This window comes from Eriocheir sinensis, chromosome 9, assembly GCF_024679095.1.
Source record: "Eriocheir sinensis breed Jianghai 21 chromosome 9, ASM2467909v1, whole genome shotgun sequence".
NCBI lineage: Eukaryota > Metazoa > Arthropoda > Malacostraca > Decapoda > Varunidae > Eriocheir > Eriocheir sinensis.
The window spans coordinates 3,249,497-3,264,604 of record NC_066517.1 but is presented as its reverse complement, the minus strand read 5'-3'; the positions used below and the strand labels follow the sequence as shown (position 1 = coordinate 3,264,604).

At 49.0% G+C, this 15,108-nt stretch overlaps 1 protein-coding gene across 1 annotated transcript in view; it reads right to left on the bottom strand.

Moving 5' to 3' along the window:
- LOC126995858 (pituitary homeobox x-like) overlaps positions 1–15,108 on the bottom strand; it is a 48,726-nt gene that overhangs the window by 8,506 nt on the left and 25,112 nt on the right. The window contains exons 2-3 of the mRNA XM_050855738.1: positions 4,644–4,782; positions 4,438–4,504 (exon numbers count right to left, since the gene is read on the bottom strand). Coding sequence (XP_050711695.1) covers positions 4,438–4,504; positions 4,644–4,782 — 206 coding nt within the window. The remainder of the gene's footprint in view (positions 1–4,437; positions 4,505–4,643; positions 4,783–15,108) is intronic.

Below are 15,108 nucleotides of genomic sequence, written 5' to 3'. Positions count from 1 at the left end.
GAGAGAGAGAGAGAGAGAGAGAGAGAGAGAGAGAGAGAGAGAGAGAGAGAGAGAGAGAGAGAGAGAGAGAGAGAGAGAGAGAGAGAGAGAGAGAGAGAGAGAGAGAAATAATAGAAAAAAAAACATATTGAAAGGAAAGAAGAAATATACAAAATCGCGAACAACCCCCAAAATCATATGCAAAATCACACACACACACACACACACACACACACACACACACACACACACACACACACACACACACACACACACACACACACACACACACACACACACACACACACACACCGTCACGCCTTCCCCTCCCCCCCTCCCCCCTCCCAGACACGTGACTTACCAACCTAATACAAACAGAGGCACGTGTCAAATCCCCCTACTCCCTCCTCCTCCTCTTCTTCCTCCCCCTCTTCCTCCTCCTCCTCCTCTCCCCCCTCCTCTTCTTCTCTCCGTTGCCCTTTCCTTTTTACTGCTGAGGAGGGTAAAAAAAAAGGCCCAGAAATATTATGCTTCTCTCTACTCCCTTTCTCAATGCCCCTCTCTCCCTTCCCTCTCCCCTCCCTCTACCCTTCCCTCTCTCCCCTTCCCTCTCTCCCTTCCCTCTCCCCTTCCCTCTCTCCCTTCCCTCTCTCCCTTCCCTCTCCCCTTCCCTCTCTCCCTTTCCTTTCCCCTTCCCTCTCCCTTCCCTCTCTCCTTCCCGCCGTAGTCAAGAGGTCAGCGTGCGGGAGTGGTGAGCCCGTGGACCCAGGTTCGAGTCCCACCGCTACAAGGTAACATTTTCAGCCATCGTCGAAAAGAGAAAGAAAGAAAAGGAAGTGAAAGGAAGAAGGAAGGACGAAAAATTAATTAGAAAGGAAAATAAATAAATAAGTAAATGAAAAAAGGAAGGGAAGAAATAAAAAGAAAAGAAAAGTGAATGACAGAAGGCACCAGTGAATTAAAGGAAGGAAGAAAGAAAGAAAAATGAAAGAAAGAAAAGGAAGTGAAAGGAAGAAGGAAGGACGAAAAATGAATTAGAAGGGAAAAAAAATGAAAAATGGAAGGGAAGAAATAAAAGAAAAGAAGAGTGAGTGACAGAAGGAGTGAATTAAAGAAAGGAAGAAAGAAAGAAAAATGAAAGAAAGAAAAGGAAGTGAAAGGAAGAAGGAAGGACGAAAAATGAATTAGAAAGGAAAAAAAAATGGATGGGAAAAAAGAAAAGAAAAGAAGAGTGAATGACAAAATGCACCAGTGAATTAAAGAAAGGAAGAAAGAAAGAAAAATGAAAGAAAGAAAGCGATTACCCACGTGCTGCCCACACCTTCAATCAACCCTGACTTCGGCGACTTCGGTCAAGAGGAGCACCGGGGGGCAAGAGTCATACATCACGGCAGCCACTATAAAAAAAATTCACCAGCGTCATCATCACCCTGGGGCCGTCCAAGAGTCTACCGGCGCTACAGGCACCACCTAAAAAAATAAAAATAAATAAAAACTTCTCTTTCTTAATGCCCGTGTTTCCTTTCCCTCCCTCCTCCCTCTCCCCCTTTTTTCTCCTCCTTCCTCTTTCCTTTATTTCCATGCCAACCTCCCTCCCTTTACCCTCCCTTCTCTGCCTTTCCTTCTCCCTTTTCTCTTATTCTCTTTTCTCTTCCTTCTCTTCCTCCTTTCTCTCTTCCTCCTCCATCTCTTACTCTATTCCTTCCCATATTTGCATCACCCCTTCTCAATAATCCTCCTCCTCCTCCTCCTCCTCCTCCTCCTCCTCCTCCTCTATTACCCTATTCCTTCACTAAATATTCTCCTCCCTCCATTCTCCCTCCTCCTCTTCCTCCTCCTCCCCTCTTCTTAACTACCTTCCCGCCCCCCCTAATCACCAGGAGGGTCACGTGACTCCCTATTGTGTCTCAGTGTGGTGTGGTGAATGCGGCGTGTGTGTGTGTGTGTGTGTGTGTGTGTGTGTGTGTGTGTGTCGCTGTGTATGTGTTGTATTTCTTTTTCTTTCTTTCTTTAATTTTTCTTTCTTTCTTTCTTCTTTTCTTTAATTCATTCGTCCCTTCTGTCATCCACTCTTCTTTTATTTTTATTTCTTCCCTTCCTTTTTTCATTCATTTTTTCTTTCTTTCCTTTCTAATTTATTTTTCTTCCTTCTTTCGTTCACTTCCTTTTCTTTCTTTCTTTTTTCTTTCTTTCCTTCTCTCTTTCATTTACTCTTATTTTCGTACATTCTTTCATTTTCATCTTCTTTCCTTTCTCAGCTTTTCCTTCCTTCCTTCCTTTCTCTCTTTCTCTCTTTCTTGTCTTACCGATCATTTTTTTTACTTTTTTCACTTATTCATATTTATCTTTTGTCCAGTCCCTGTTTATAAGCCTGTTTACTACACGCCTACAACAACAACAACAACAACAACAACAACAATAACAACAACAAGTACCACCACCACCACTGCCACCACCACCACCACCCTTTTTTCCCACCCTTTCTCATAAGTTCACACGCCTTTGAATATACGCAATAAACATACGCAAGCTTTTACCCTACTTCCCTTACCCCCTCCCTCCCCCCTTCCCCCTTCATCTCTTAGCATAGCCCCCCTTCTCCCTCCCCACTCCCCCCTCCCCTTCTCGACTGCATTTATATGGTAAGGGAGAGACGGAGAGAAAAGCGAAAGAAAGGGGAAAGGAAGGGAGGAAAGAAAAGCAGGGTAGGAAAGAAGAAAGGAGCTAGGAGAGATGGTAAGGAAGGAAGAAAGGAAGGGAGGGAGAGTGTAGGAAGAAGGGAGGGAGAGGAAGAAGGAATGTGGAAAAGGAAAGAGGAAGGGGAAGGAGTGGATGGGAAAGGGAAGAGAAGGGAAGGGAAGGGAAGGGAGGGGCAGGGAAGGGAAGGAAAGGGAAGGGGAAGGGAAGGGTAGGGAAGGGACAGGGAGGGAAGGGAAGGGAAGGAGTGGAAGGGGTGGAAGGGAAGGGAGGGGAGGAAAGGGATGGGGAGTTTGTGGTGTGAAGGGATCGATTTTTCATAATATTAATTCTTTATGACAGAGGCGAGTTATGCAAACACGCTGATTTGAATGAATTATAAAGCGTGTGTGTGTGCGTGTGTGTGTGTGTGTGTGTGTGTGTGTGTGTGTGTGTAATTCACCTCTTGGTCTTGCTGGCTGTCTCTCTCGAGACAGCCAGCCGTTCCCCTACGGAAGAGCACAGAGCTCATAGTACCGATCTTTGGGTAGGACTGAGACCACACAACACACCGCGACAAGGAGGTCACAACTCCTTGCCTTTCGTTGCGTACATACTCACTGCTAGGTGAACAGGGGCTACACGTGAAAGAAGATAAACCCAACTTATCTTCACCCGGCCCGGGAATCGAACCCCGGTCCTTCTGGTTGTGTGGCAGACGCTCTATCCACTGAGCTACCGGGCCGTGTGTGTGTGTGTGTGTGTGTGTGTGTGTGTGTGTGTGAGAGAGAGAGAGAGAGAGAGAGAGAGAGAGAGAGAGAGAGAGAGAGAGAGAGAGAGAGAGAGAGAGAGAGAGAGAGAGAGAGAGAGAGAGAGAGAGAGAGAGAGAGAGAGAGAGAGAGAGAGAGAGAGAGAAACTAAAAAAATATGAACTAAAAAAGAAAAACAATAATATGAGTAAGAACAAAAAAAAAAAGACTGAAAATAGAGAAAAAAAAAGAAAACAGAGAAACAAAATCATAAGAAACAAATCATTTCATCTCCATATTTTCTCCTTTTTTCCTCTCCTGCAGTCACCTTCAACGTTAGGCAAGACGGGCAGCCAATCATCTATCGAGTTCAAACGTTTATCTGAATCCGCCTCCGTGATTGGCTGCTGCTCTTAGGCGTCTCCATAACTTTGCATAATACTAACATCAAGGTAATAGCTGCTGAAGGTTGCAAATCGTGGCTGGAGGCAGGAGAAGAAGGGGATAAGAAGGTCTGGGAGAATGAGAGACAGAATGGGCGTAAAAGTGAAAAGGCAGAGGAAAGGAAAGGAAGGAAGGAAAGAGTTGTAGGTAAAGTTGAAAAGAAGGGAGTGAAAGGAAGTAAAAGGGAAGGAGATAGGAAAGGAAGGAATGGAAGAGAGAGGGAAGGAAATAGGGAAAGAAAGAGGAGGAGGAGGGAAGGAAATTGTGAAGAAAGAGGGGAAGGAAATTGTGAAGAAAGAGGGGAAGGAAATTGCAAAGAAATAAAAAGATGAAATGAATGAAGGAAGAGTGACAGATGAAGCAATGAAAGGCCTGACGAAGGAAGGGAGAAGGAGGAAAGGGAGAGGAAAAGGAGAGGGAAGGAAGGAGGGGAGAGGAAGGGAAGCGAGAGGGAATTGAGGAGAGAAGGGAGAGGGGAGAAAAGGAAAGACAGGCAAGGAAGGGGAGGGAGGGAAAGGAGAGGAAGGGAAGGGAGAGGTAGGGAAGGCAGGGGAGGAGGACATACAGCGGGGGCGCGTTGCCTACTCACCCTGACTTGCGCTTCCTTCAGGTTGAGCCACAGGGAGATCTCCTCGCGGGTGCTGAGGTCCGGGTACCTGTGGGGGGGAGGGAGAGGGGTGGTCAATGGCTGCTCTCTCTTTTTCTATCCATCTGTCTGTTTATGTATCCACCTGTCTTGACCATATGATGCTTGCGTAATGAAGTATATGAGTGTCTCTCTCTCTCTCTCCTCACCGGTTCCTGGCGAAGGTCGCCTCCAGCTCCTGCAGCTGCTGCGAGGTGAAGTGAGTCCGCTGGCGCCGCTGACGCTTCTTCTTGTTCTTGTCGTCGTCAGACTCCGCCGAGCACGACTGCGACGGCTTCTCGCCCGCGTCTGTAGGCAAGGAAATTATATATACTTAGTGGTGTACTAATACCGTATATTCGTACATGTATAGATTATAGAGGAACACCTAAGGAAAGATATGCGACCGTCAGACTCCGCCGAGCACGACTGCGGCGGCTTTTCGCCCGCGTCTGAGGGCACAGCAGGGGCGTTATTAATGAGTATAATGAGTATATTTCATTCATTCCAGTAGTAGTAGTAGTAGTAGTAATAATAGTAGTAGTAGTAGTAGTAGTAGTAGTAGTAGTAGTAGTGGTGGTAGTAGTAGTAGTAGTGGTGGTAGTAGTAGTAGTGGTAGTGGAAGTCATATTGTAACACACATACACTGGAATCACAAAATAGTCCATGAAAAGCACAGCGACTTCTACGAGAGGCTTTTCAGACAGGCGATCGGAGGTGCCGATACGTTTAAAAATACGGCCTGAAGAGTTCCCCCCTTCCTCCCTCTCTCCCTCCCTCGTAGAGTCCCCTCTCCTTCCCTCCCTCCCTCCCTCCCTCCAGCGTTGCTATTGCCGCCGGAGATCCGTCACACGCCCGGCGGCCCTCAGTCCTCCGCGCCGCCGCCCGCCCTGATCCCCTCCTCCAGTGCTATATCCTCCTTCTAGCCCCATCCCTCCCTCTCCGTCTCCCTCGCACTATCCCTCCCTCTCTGTCTCCCTCTCTCCTCACACCCGGCGCCCATCCCAGCTCCGCGCCGCTGCCCCGTGATATCTACTAATATAACTAACACCGCACAGAGCCAGAAGAAGCCATTGTGTGCAAAGAATGGAGCAATGCAGGCCGTGGAGTCTTTTTTCACAAATGTGGCTTTTATTTTGGAAGGCGGTGGCCGAGCGGTCAGCGTGCGGGAGTGGTGAGCCCGGGGACCTAGGTTCGAGTCCCACCGATGCATGTTGACAATTTTCAACCATCGCCGAGTGTCTGAAGATTACCCACATGCTGCCCAGACCTTCAGTCAACACTAACTTCAGCGACTTCGTTCACGAGGAGCACCGGGGGCAGCACAGGCCAGGCAAGTCATGCATCACGGCAGCCACTATAAATGAGATTCGCCTGTGCCGCTGGCCACGGGTTGGGGTCGCCCAAAAGACCCTTCAAGACAGCCTATACCGGCGCCACAGGCAGCTCACACACAAAAAAAGTATAAAAGTATTCACATTAAAAAAAAAAAAATAATAATCAATCAATCAATCTTATTCTTCCCTCTATCTCCCTCCCTGTCTTCATTTCGCCTTATTCCTTTCCTCTTTTTCTTTCTCCGTCTCCTTTTCTGCCTATCCTCAAGCACATCCCTCCTTTCTAAAATCCCTTAGCTTCTTTGCCACCTTTCTCTTCGTGTCTATATTTTCTCTTATCTTTCTATCGACATTATCTGCCTTACTCCCTTTAACTCCACTCTTCTACCCCCCCCCCCCCACACCCCGGTCAGCACGCTCTCGCCCTCGCCATTCACGCCCCGACGCCCGTGATCCGGCCCATTAATAATTAGATCCCCGCGCCGCGTCTCAGCCGGCGTGACTCGCGCCGCGCACCGATCCCGGCTTTGGCGCCTCAATGAAGTCCCGGCCTGGGGGGAGGGGTGGTGGGAGTGTATGTGTGCGTTCGTAAGAGGGGGGAGAGGGGGGTGCGTGTTCTTGCGTGTGTGTGTAGACCTGTGTGTGTGTGTGTGTGTGTGTGTGTGTGTGTGTGTGTGTGTGTGTAGTGTAGTAGAGTATTAGTGTGTGTGTATGTGTGTGTGTGTGTGTGTGTGTGTGTGTGTGTGTGTGTGTGTGTTACTATACGACTTCCACCACTACTACTACTACTACTACTACTACTACTACTACTACTACTACCACTATTACCACTACTACGGGAATGAATGAACAGTATATACAGAGAAGCAAAAGGTAAAAAAAAAAATCAAGAAATAAAAAAAAGAGGATAAAAATATGAAAATGGAGGAGAAATTAATAATAATAAGAGAGAGAGAGAGAGAGAGAGAGAGAGAGAGAGAGAGAGAGAGAGAGAGAGAGAGAGAGAGAGAGAGAGAGAGAGAGAGAGAGAGAGAGAGAGAGAGAGAGAGAGAGAGAGAGAGAGAGAGAGAGAGAGAGAGAGAGAGAGGGAATGAAAGGGACTGAGAGAAGGGGTGAGAGGGGTTGAGAAGGGATGAGAAGGAACTGAGAGGAGGAATGAAAGGGGGAATGAGAGGGAACGAAAAGGGTAAAGAAAAACTGAGAGGGTGAGAGAGAGTGAGAGAGGGTGAGAGAGGGAGTGAAAGGGACTGAGAAAGACAAGAGAGAGATAAAATGAGAGCGATTTTGAAAGGTTGAAAGGGAGTAAAAGGAACTGAGAAGGGGTTGAGAAGGGCTGAGAGGGAGTGAAAGGGACTGAGAAAGACAAGATAGAAAGAGAATGGGAGGGGTTTTGAAAGGTTGAAAGGGAGTGAAAGGAACTGAGAAGGGGTTGAGAAGGGCTGAGAGGGAGTGAAAGGGACTGAGAAAGACAAGATAGAAAGAGAATGGGAGGGGTTTTGAAAGGTTGAAAGGGAGTAAAAGGAACTGAGAAGGGGAAGAGAAGGGCTGAGAGGGCGTGAAAGGGACTGAGAAAGACAAGATAGAAAGAGAATGAGAGGGGTTTTGAAAGGTTGAAAGGGAGTGAAGGAACTGAGAAGGGGAAGAGAAGGGCTGAGAGGGAGTGAAAGGTTGAAAGGGAGTGAAAGGAACTGAGAAGGGGAAGAGAAGGGCTGAGAGGGAGTGAAAGGGACTGAGAAAGACAAGATAGAAAGAGAATGGGAGGGGTTTTGAAAGGTTGAAAGGGAGTAAAAGGAACTGAGAAGGGGTTGAGAAGGGCTGAGAGGGAGTGAGAGTGGTGAGAGGGGGGAGGGGGCTGAGACCGTTGCTTGGGTGTAGCGGCCCTCTCAAGCACATCCCGGAGTGGCCCTCATTGCAACGGACCGATTGGCGGGGGATTAAGGAGACGCCTAACCGAGTCTGTCTGTCAAACGCCGCCCTCACGCCCCCCCACCCACCCCTGTCTCCCACCTCCCCGCTCCTTCTACCCAGCCTGAGGAGAGCGATAACGTGGAGAGAGAAGGAAGGAGGGAAGAATAGAAGGAGAGGAGAAGGGAGAAGAGGAGGGAAGCGAAAGACAGGAGAGGAAAGGTTAGGAAGAAAGGAAAAGGGGAAATGGAGAGGAGGAGAAGGGAGAAGAGAAGGAATAGGAGGAGAGATGCTGGGAGGAGAAAAGTGAAAAAGGGGAAAGGATAGGGAGAAAGGAAGGAAGGAAAAGAGGAAATGAAAGGAAGAGGAGATAGAGGGAAGAGGGGAGGATAAGAAGGAGGAAGAGTGGAAAGGAAGACGATAGGAGAGAAAAAGAGGGGAAGGAAAAGTAAGAAAGGAGAGTAAAGGGATGGGGATAAGGAGGAAAGGAAAGAAGGAGAGAGGCAAAGGAGATGGTTAAGTAAGTAGAACAGGAGAGGGAAAGAGAGAGGAAAGAGGGAGAAGGAAAGGGATATGGTGGGAAGGAGGGAGGAAAGATGAAGGAAAAGAGGGAGGAAAGAAGAATAGGGATGAGGAGATAATGAAAGAAGACACGGAAAAGATTAAAGAGAAAACAAGAACAAGGATGAAGAAATAATAGAAGAAGAAGAAGGGGAAGAGAAGAATATGAAGAGAATAGGAAGAAAGTGAAGAGACTAGGGAGAAAAGGAGAACAAGGAGAAAGGAAGAAGGGATAGGGAAGAACGTGGAAGAGGAAAGAAGGAAAAAAGAAAAGAGAAAGAGGAATAGAAAGGAAAAGAAATTAGGAAGTAAAGGAAGAGAACAAGGAGGAAGGAAGAAACGGAAAAGAAGAAATAGAAAAGAAAAAACAAGGATAATAAACGATAGAAGAAAAAAAGGAAGAGAAGAATATGAAGGAAAAGAGAACAGGAAGAGGAAGAGAAGAGAATAGAGGATAAAGAAGAAAAGGGAAGAAGAAAGGGAAGAAAACAGAACAAAAAGGAGAACAAGGGAAACGAAATAAGTAAAAACGAAAGGGAAGAATAAGAAACAAAAAGAAGATAGGAAGAGAGGTAATAGGTAATAAAGAGGAACAGGGCTGAAAAGTGTGATGGGAGTCGCTTTCAGAGGTGGAGTGAACCTTGAAAGTGTGGAGGAAGGAGAGCATTGGAGAGAAACTTTGTAATGGTATGCAAATTTGTTCTCGGGAGGAGGAGGAAGAGGAGAAGGAGGAGGAGGAGGAGGGAGAAGAAAAGAAGTTGATGAATGATGATAAAGATGTAGAAGAAGAAGAGCGAAATAAAACGGCAACAACAACAACAACAAAAATAAGTTAATGAATGAATGAATGAATGAAGAAGAAGAAGGAGGAGAAGAAGAAGAAGAAGAAGAAGAAGAAGAAGAAGAAGAAGAAGAAGACAGAGCAAGAACAAGAAAGAAAACAAGAAAAAGAAGAAAGAGAGAAAGAAGAAATAGAAAGAAAAGGAAGGAAAAAGAGAAATGAGGAGGAGGAGGTGGAAGAAAAAACAACATGGCAATATTCTCTCAATCTTTATCGTATGACAAAATTTTACCTCCTCCTCCTCCTCCTCCTCCTCCTCCCTGTCTCTCGTAATCTTTCTCCTCCCTCTTTTGATAATCATAACACTGGTAGTAACAAACGAGGGAGAAAGGGAGAGGAAAAGGGAGGGAGGAAAACAAGGGGAAGTAAGAGAATGGAGGGAACATAAGGGAGGGAAAGGGAGAGGGAGGAAAAGGGAGATAGCCAAATACAGGTCCCTGGAGATGAGGATCTGATTGAGGGATGCAGAAGGGAGGGAGGGAGAGGGAGGGAGGGAGGAAGGGAGAGAAGGAAGGGAGAGAAGGGAGGAAAGAGAGGTCAGGGTGATGACAAATATATTAGGCAAAGTAAAATATGGGAGGGGAAAAATGAGAGAGAGAGAGAGAGAGAGAGAGAGAGAGAGAGAGAGAGAGAGAGAGAGAGAGAGAGAGAGAGAGAGAGAGAGAGAGAGAGAGAGAGATAGAGAGAGAGAGAGAGAGAGAGAGAGAGAGAGAGAGAGAGAGAGAGAGAGAGAGAGAGAGAGAGAGAGAGAGAGAGAGAGAGAGAGAGAGAGAGAGAGAGAGAGAGAGAGAGAGAGAGAGAGAGAGAGAGAGAGAGAGAGAGAGAGAGAGAGAGAGAGAGAGAGAGAGAGAGAGAGAGAGAGAGAGAGAGAGAGAGAGAGAGAGAGAGAGAGAGAGAGAAAGTGTAATCTCCGCCAATCAATATACAGCACAAGTTGTTCCTCGCACGCCATTGGTCCTTGCATTCCCCCCTCCCCCCGCCCCCCAGCCCCTCCCCCCTACCCCGCCCCCAGCCCCCTCCCCCCTCCCCCCGCCCCCTATGTTACCTCCTACCTGTGTGTGTTTGTATGTGTGCTTCTTTACCTGGATGCTTGTTGATAATGTTTTTTGTTTTTTTATTTATTTATATTTTTGTTTTGTTTTCTTTGTGTTCTAATTTATTTTTTTGTTGTTGTTTTTGTTTATCGGGATGCTCGTTGTTATCTTTTATTGTGTTTTTTGTGTTATAATTTGCTTGTTTTCTCTGTTGGTTATTGATCTCTATGTTATTTTTTTGTGTATATATATTTTCTTACATCGCTTGGTATTGTTTTCTTTATATATATTTGTGCTTGTCTTGTTTTGTTTTGGCTTGGTTTGTTTTTGTTTCGTGTGTATGAAAATCTATTGATGTTAACTCGTCCACTGCGATTGGCATGGATTTGGCTTTCACTGGTAGCCTGATAACATATAGTCCCATGTCTTTTTCTGCCTCTGTGGTGGATAGTGGAATGTTTCCCATGTGGTATATGTGTGCTGGATATCCCCTCCCAAGGTGTCGGACTTTACATTTTTCTTTATTGAATTGTAGCAGCCACTTTTTGCTCCACTCCATTAGCTTGGTGATGTCTTCTAGTAGGAAATAAGCCGTCAATAGGTTAATATTCCTTAATGTCCGTCTGTGTTGCTCTGTGTGTCTCTGTTTTGTCTGTGTCTTGTGCACTAATTCATGGCCGATTGATTACTTGCCCTCATCATTTATCTTACATTCTGTCTTTTTACATAATGCACTGCCAGCTTCTCTTCTTATTCACTGTCCATTTTCTCTTTATCCAGTTCCTTATCATGTATCTTTCCCTCTAATGTATTCACCATCACCACCACTGCCACCACCACCATCATCACCACCACCAACACCAACATCACCATCCCCACCACCATCACCACCATCACAATCACCACTATTCACCATATATTCACTGTTTTTTTTCACTATTCACTGTACTGAGAGAGAGAGAGAGAGAGAGAGAGAGAGAGAGAGAGAGAGAGAGAGAGAGAGAGAGAGAGAGAGAGAGAGAGAGAGAGAGAGAGAGAGAGAGAGAGAGAGAGAGAGAGAGAGAGAGAGAGAGAGAGAGAGAGAGAGAGAGAGAGAGAGAGAGAGAGAGAGAGAGAGAGAGAGAGAGAGAGAGAGTTGGCTCATTCCCTCACGTCTCGTATTTCCCAGGAAGACAAGGAAGAAAGTCACTTCGCGGTCTTCTTCGCAGGAGGATTTTTCGAGGAGGAGGAGGAGGAGGAGGAGGAGGAGGAGGAGGAGGAGGAGGAGGAGGAGGAACGTGAAGGGAAAGGTGGGGAAAGGAAAAGGAAGAGGAATTTGGAGAAGGGAGGAGGTGTAACAGGAGGAGGAGGAGGAGGAGGAGGGACAACAAACTTCAACTCCGGTAATCCTTCTTTTTTTCTTCTCCTTCCTCCTGGTTTTTTTTTTTTTCATTTTCTCCTCTCAAAGAAACTTCCCATCTCTCTCTCTCTCTCTCTTTTTTTTTTTTTTTTTTTTATTTAAACGTGTTCAGTACATTAGTACATGGCAGTATTATTTGTCTATGCTAAAGTTCCCCCGACCGTTGGGGAGCTATTTAAAAGCTTCTGCCGATTATATTATACAATTATTATACAATATATTATACAATTATATATATACATAGTTACGTTGGGTGTAGGAGCACCTGTGGGACGCAACTCATCTGCTGAGTGGACAGTTGTGTCACATCCACATCAGCAGTGAGGTTGTTCCACCACACCACCGCTGCGATGGAGAAGGCACGGGTGCTGGAGCGGGCCATTGGCACTTCCAGGAGGGAGGCGTTGCTCAGCACCGTTCTCGTGCTGCGCCCAGACCTCCAGGTAGCCCAGGTCCGTCAGGGTGGGCACTAGGCCCACTTGTGCCTTAGGTAGCACCGTCAGGGCAGCGACGCGGCGACGGTGCTCCAGGCTATTCAGCTGGTTCGTGGCTGGTCTTGCCCTTCCTTCGTGTGGGTGTTGTTGTTGTTGTTGTCGCTGTGTCTCCCACTGGCTCGGTCGGTGGTGCTGGGTGCCGTTGATGAGGCGTTCAGCCCTCCTCTGCACCTTGTCTAGCAGGTTGAGGTGGCAGCGGCGCTGGCCATCCAGGTGAGCGGTGCATACCCATCACTGGACGGACTTGTGCCTTATAGAGGGTGTTCAGGCCTTCAGCATCGAGGAGGTTCTTCATGCGGCGCAGGAGGTTCACCTTCTGGGAGGCTTTTTGCGCCACCCTTTCAAGGTGACGGTCAAACCGCAGCTGGGAGTCCACCTCCACGCCCAGGATGTCGACGCTGGACTGCAGAGGGATGGTGTCATTCCCGAATCTCAGTCTGCCGTGGAGTTGCCTCGCGTCCTCCTGAGAACGTGATATTACCATGGCCTGGTTTTGTCAGGGCAAACCTGACTTCACCTCTTTCCCCAGGCCATTATGTTCGCCAACTGTCTGTTGACGGATCTATCACGTCCTGGGCTTCCTCCCTCTTGTATGTTCTGGAGAGGGTGCAGTCGTCGGCGTAAGCGCTTGCTGCCGGGATGGTTTGCAGGAGGTCAATATGTTCCACAGAATAGGTCCAAGGACGGACCCTGTGGAACGGAGGCCTCCACCGGGAAGCTGGTCGAGGTGCTTCCGTTGACTGCTACGTGGAGGCTCCTGCCTAACAGGTAGTTTGAGAGCAGGCGCAGCAGGTCCCCTGTGATGCCTAGTTGCTGTAGCCGCCGTCAGACCGCGGTGCCAAACGGAGTCGAACGCGCCAGCTATATCCAGGGCAATCACGAGAGAGGTGGGTCATCAAGGGCGTCATGCCAGGACTTTGAGAGGAGAAGGAGGAGGTCTGAGGTAGAGCGGCCTTCCGAAAACCAAACTGCTTCGGTGACTGCAGGTGGTTTTCCTCGAGGAAGGATGTCAATTGCTCGATGATCCTCTCAAATATCTTGCTGATGATTGGGAGGAGTGATATTGGCCTGTAATTGCCTGGCTCGGACCTGGATTTTTCTTGTGTACGGGTGTGACTCTGGCCTCCTTCCACTGTGCAGGCCACACCTGCTCTGCAGGCATCGCCGGAAGATCTGGGCGAGGGGCTGGTGAGCTCATCGGAGCATCGCCGCAGTAAGTATGGACTCACGCTGTCAGGCCTGGCGCCTTCCTGGTGTTGACGCCCTCAGATGTCTCCTGACAGCGTCCTCAGAGATTAGCACATTCTCTAGTCTTGAGGCGATGAGTTGGGAGGGTGGGCTGCCTGTCTGGCTCCTGGGTTGTCATCTTTGACTGAAGTGACAGGCCAGCAGGTCAGCCTTTTCCTGGCTGGTGATGGCCAGGTTCCGTCAGGTTTCTCAGGGCGGGATACGTTCCTGGGGGCTGTTCCTTCACCAGCCCCCACCACTGTTTCTGGGTCGGTTTGGTTAGAGGACAGCTTTCTCCTCCTGTCGGCGTCCCACCTTTCTTTTGCCCACTTTGCTGTCCTCGTCATATTTTGCAGGCTCGTCTGTGTTGGGCCTTATTTTCCTGCGTGGGGTGTCTTTTATATCTTGTCCAAGTTTGTATTTCCTTTCGGCTGCAATACGGCACCTGTACCCGAACCAAGGCTGGTCTTTGGGCTGGATGAGTAGGTGCGGTGGGGACGTGTTTGCTGGACGGTATTGAGGACAGTGGTGAGGGCGGAGACGTCATGTTGTGGGTCACCGTTAAGGACTGTGCCCCAAGCAGTCGCTGCCAGGGCCTGCCTTGCAGCCGTCCAGTCCGCGCGGTCCCACAGCCAGATGACCGCTGGTGTTCCTCTTCACGCGCTGGGGCCAGGCTGATGGTGGTGAGTATGGCATTGTGGTCGGAACTGCCCACACGGTTCAGTGAGCAGCACAGCACGCAGTCACTGGCAGGTCTGTGAGCACAGGGTCCAGGGAGCCTCGCTGATGTGTCGGGAACTCAACATGGTTGTGCAGTCCATGCACCGCTGTGAGCTCGGTGAAGGCCTCGCCACCAGGTGTTGATTTAGGTCGCCCACAACCATCGCGTACTGACAGCTGTGGGCAGCCAAGGTCGTCCAGGTGCTCTGTGAGGTAGGTGAGGGGCGCTGCCTTGCCACTGTGGCTGGTACATGGCACAGAGTAGCAGAGCGCTCCTGTCCTCGAGAATGATGCGGAGGAACATCATCTCCATTTCCAGGAGTGTCTGTGGTGAGGGCGTCCATCTGCAGGCCGTTCGGTGGCAACAGCAATGCCTCCCCTGTCCTGTGTGGCGGTCTCGTCTGGCCCAGTGCGAGTACCTGGGGATCTTATCACAGGTGGTGGCACATGTGTCGTCCAGGAAGGTTCCACCGTCACCACTATGTCGATGTGGTGCCTGAGGACGAAGGCGTGTGTCAGCCCCTGATGTTGGTCCTAAAGCCTCGTACGTTGGCGGACAGAATCTTGAGGCCGCTGGTGTCCGTATCGCCTTATCGGATCAGCGGAAGGGGGGATGAGGCCAGGATGGGTAGGGCGGGGCGTGCACCGCTTGCTGGTAGGGAGCAGGCTGGGTGATGGGTGGCTGGTGTTCAGACAGGATTGCTCGAAGCAGTCGTTCCTGTCTGATGTCAGCGGCTCGAGCGTAACACTCGTCATCGGTGTGTCCTCGCTGGCAATACGCACACTCTAGACTTCGCTTGCCTCTGCTCTGCATCTTGCGACACTGGTCAGCGAGGTGCCCACGTCGGCCACAGAAGTCGCAGATGGTCTCAGAGCAGTGATTAACTGTGTGGCTGCGCTGACGGCACCTGCCACAGAAGGGTGGTGAGGCCTGAGTCCAGAGGGGTTGGGGCGATGGTGTGTGCCGTGTGTCTCCGTCCTCGGTTGTAGTGGTGATGGTGGCGGGGAGGACGGGAGGGGTAGGAGGAGTGGATCGGCTGGGAGAGGGGGGTTTCTGTTTCTGACAGAGGGCGGGGGTCTGTGTGGCCTGGTGGGCTGGCCGGCGGCGAGGGGTGGG